This window comes from Momordica charantia, assembly GCF_013281855.1.
Source record: "Momordica charantia cultivar OHB3-1 chromosome 11 unlocalized genomic scaffold, Mcharantia_2.0 BLBB01000011.1, whole genome shotgun sequence".
NCBI lineage: Eukaryota > Viridiplantae > Streptophyta > Magnoliopsida > Cucurbitales > Cucurbitaceae > Momordica > Momordica charantia.
Window position 1 is genome coordinate 11769369 of NW_028275159.1, and position 3515 is coordinate 11772883.

General features: G+C 36.0%; 1 protein-coding gene across 4 annotated transcripts; it reads left to right on the forward strand.

Moving 5' to 3' along the window:
* Nucleotides 1-258: 258 nt before the first annotated feature.
* On the forward strand, nt 259-2636 carry LOC111013477 (F-box protein At5g49610-like). Of its 4 annotated transcripts, none has more exons than XM_088119361.1 (2): nt 259-445; nt 1130-2636. In XM_088119361.1, exon 2 carries the CDS (start codon nt 1144-1146, stop codon nt 2425-2427), a length of 1284 nt encoding a protein of 427 aa, XP_087975487.1. In that variant the 5' UTR covers nt 259-445; nt 1130-1143; the 3' UTR covers nt 2428-2636. The 4 variants fall into 4 exon arrangements, with proteins under 4 accessions (XP_087975487.1, XP_087975486.1, XP_087975484.1 ...); XM_088119360.1 differs by having other exon boundaries at nt 287-445; nt 1155-2636; XM_088119358.1 differs by having other exon boundaries at nt 295-445; nt 1133-2636.
* The last annotated feature ends 879 nt before the right edge of the window (nt 2637-3515 follow it).

A 3515-nucleotide genomic window follows, 5' to 3' on the forward strand; every position in this document is an offset into this window, starting at 1 on the left:
TCATATATACACCAGTAGTAAATCATATCATCATACAAAAAATATCAATGGTATATAAGTATAATATATCATTGGTAAATCAAGTATATATCAAATATATATGGATGATATTAATATTTTGACCATCGGGGTAACCTTTTAGAATTTGGGCCTCAGCTTCCCATTCTTTAACTCAAACCTAACAAACAATAAAGAAAAAGGTAACTCAATGCAATCTTCCGTCACTCATTTCTCCAAAGTTGCGATCTTTGGGACCCCTTTTTCCAAAGCAAAGGAGTCTTCTTTCGAATTCCAAGTCAATTCCTAAGCATTTCCAATAAATACTCTAAATACGGCGATGACACTTGTGACACTACAAAAAAAACTTCCGCAGACGACGAACTCAGGCCCTCGAAATCTCTTCCCAATCCCCACCACTCCCTTCTCCTGTTCCTCGATTCTCTGAGTGAGTAATCTCCCCTTTCCCTTTACTCGATTTCAGTTTTTGTTCTTCGTTCAATCGTCTTTTGATTTCTGCTGTCCGACTCTGGAATTTATCCTGCTTTTTTCCGCGTTTTCCTTTCGACTGTGTTCTTTTTTTGGTGTGGATGCGTGGAATCGTGCTGGATTTTGCGGTTGATTGTTTCTCTGTGTTCTTCTTGAGAATAGTGCCAGTGCGATTACTGTGATTTTCTGATTTCTTAATTCTCTCTTTGTTGTTTAGAACTGAGTGGAGTTGAAATGTGTAATTCGAGGTTCAATTTCTAAGATATATTTAATGATTGTACATATTCTTACGCTTAACAATACCCCTGTTTCTAGTTTTTTGTTCTTTGAGAAACATTTCGTACAAATTATACAAATATAAAAGAAGATTTAAGAACTAGAGACTGGAGATGATGAAATCCTTAATTGTCAGTCTTGGGCTTATACTATTGTTGCAAGAAGCAGAAATGATTATAGAATTGGCTTTTTAAGCTCCCAGGTCTGTGCCTTGTGTGTGCCTTGTGTGGGCTCAGTTTTCCTCGGACACAAGTAGCAAAGCTCCGACTCCCAGTTTTCAAAAATTGGCTTTTGTAAGAAAGTAATCATATGCATGAAGTCTTCCCTTTACCCTCAACTGATGTTTCGTTTTAAAATAACTCAAAAGCAGATCATCTTTCCATGGTTCTCAGGCCGTATTTGTTTAAAGTGCAAGCATCAGGTATGATAGAGGAGCCGAATTGTAAGAGAATTGCAAGTATGTCCAGATCAGCTAAAGAAATTGAATTGATTAGGAATGTACAAGAAAAAAGGAAGCAAAAACAGTCTCTGATTCCTTATGTTCATGAAGATTGTGTCTCAAATATTCTTATCAGACTCCCACTTGACTCACTTCATAGGTCGATGTTTGTTTGTAAGCACTGGTTTAATATTGTATGCAGCCCCACATTCATTGAGACTCATCTCCGTCGTTCCGAATCTGTTTTGATCTTCACAGCACAAACTCTTTACGACGAAACTTTCCCCCATCTTGCTCCTTCACTCCCACATTCTAAAAAACCAAACACCGTATCAATTGAAGCTAAGTACATGCAGTCCTCTGAATCTCTCTCTTTATTCCATAACTTAGAGCCCACCTCAAAGCTGTTCATTCAGTTTTTGGAATTCAAAGATGGGTTTAGCAACATAAACGAGTACCATTTAAGTTGCTTTGGAAGGATCAGAGCGACCTGCAACGGTTTAATATTGCTCGATAACAAATTGAAGAAAGGGGGACTAATAGTTATTAATCCAGTGACCAGGAAGCTGACTACTCTTCCTCCAGGAACTTTGTATTCACCACATAATGAATCTTATGGATTTGCATTGGATGAGGTTTCTGGCCGATACAAAGTCATTCACTTGTTTCGTGATTCACTGATGTTCATTGGTTGCGAGATATTTATTCTCGGGACTGAAGGGTGGAGAGCTGTGGATGGGCCTTCTTTTGGTCTTTTTGATTGGCTTGGATATAGACCTGTTGCAGCCATTGGAGCTCTGCACTGGATCCCGCAAGTTAATCACAGTGATTGCATCATGTCGTTAGAAATCGAGAAGGAAAAGTTCCATACAGTCCCACTTCCAAACAGTTGCAGTATGTATGACGGAATTGTTGAAATTGGCTCTTCTCTGAGCTTTGTCACTCATCAGGAAGCCAACATAGACATTTGGATCTTGAAAGGCTTGTCTGGGGAAGTATGGATAAAGCTACACAGCATCAACATAGGTTGCAGAATGGACATGGTTCCTCTTTTAAGTTTGAGAATCAGAGGAGACCTCATTTTCAAATCGAAAGACGGTTCGTTTTACACCTACGACTTTGAACTACGATCAGTTTCTAAAGTTAAGGGACCAAAACGTCTTGGTTTGTCTTCAGGTTCCCTTTTTCCTCATGTCAACAGCATGGTCTCTTGGAGTAGCAGTTAGAAATCTAGGTCAGTTTGTATTGATGATGCATCTTTGGAAATGCTATCACTTGCCATTTGATCTGATGTGGTATTTCTACTTATTTATGGTAACTTATGTATATGTGTTGTCTAAACGTTTTCTTTAGTTCAACATGTCGGTTGGGGTAGGGGTTCATTTGAACCTCTAACCTCTTAGTCGAGAATATATACCTCAACCAATTATGCTCAGATTGGCATATTGTCCCAACGTTTTAGGTTCTGCGTAAAAGTTGAGTTTTTCAACTATTTTTTACCTCATAAGTTGATGGTGCTTTTGTTAACTCAGTATTTATTATGTCAAAAGTAAATAAATAAAATTTTTAGTTTCAGTAAATTATTTTTAAAATATTTTATTGCATAAAAAGTTCTATAATTCTTATAAAAGTTTCATTCTTTTTCTTCTATATTTATTTTATACAGAAATTTTGTTCTATGCCTTATTGATCAAACTTAATTGGTTCTAATTATTGAGAGTTATGTTTAATAGCTCTCCTAATTTTCAATTTTACTTCTAATAGGTCCTCAAGAATCTACTGGTTCAAACAACCTTATTTGAACAAGATGGTTGTACTACTGTCTCTGAGTTAAAAAATCTATTGGTTCAAGAACCTATTAGATATTTGTTTTAAATTTTAAAGTTTAAGAATTTTTTAGAATTTTGAGATATATTAAACACAATAGTGAAAGTTTAAAGAAAAAATTTGTAATTTAACCTATTTAGTATCAAAATATATAAACTAAATATATATCAATGTGTTCAAATTATTTTTATACGATCCACAATTCATTGAACAAATATTCTGGATCTGCCACTAGAGCAACATTCTTAGTGATGTAAAGAACAAGGTAAACAAACGAACTTCAATGGCGCAAGGACTAGAGCAACACGACAACAGGAAGAACAATACAACCTACCAATGGACGGTGATGGCATGCTAGCATTTAATTGACTACTTCGATACCAAGTCAATTTTGAGAGAATGGAATTATTTCTCACATTCAAAAGGGAAAGCCTTAGGTCACCTTAAGTAGAGGTGAGACGCATTGTCAAATAAAGAAACTCATACA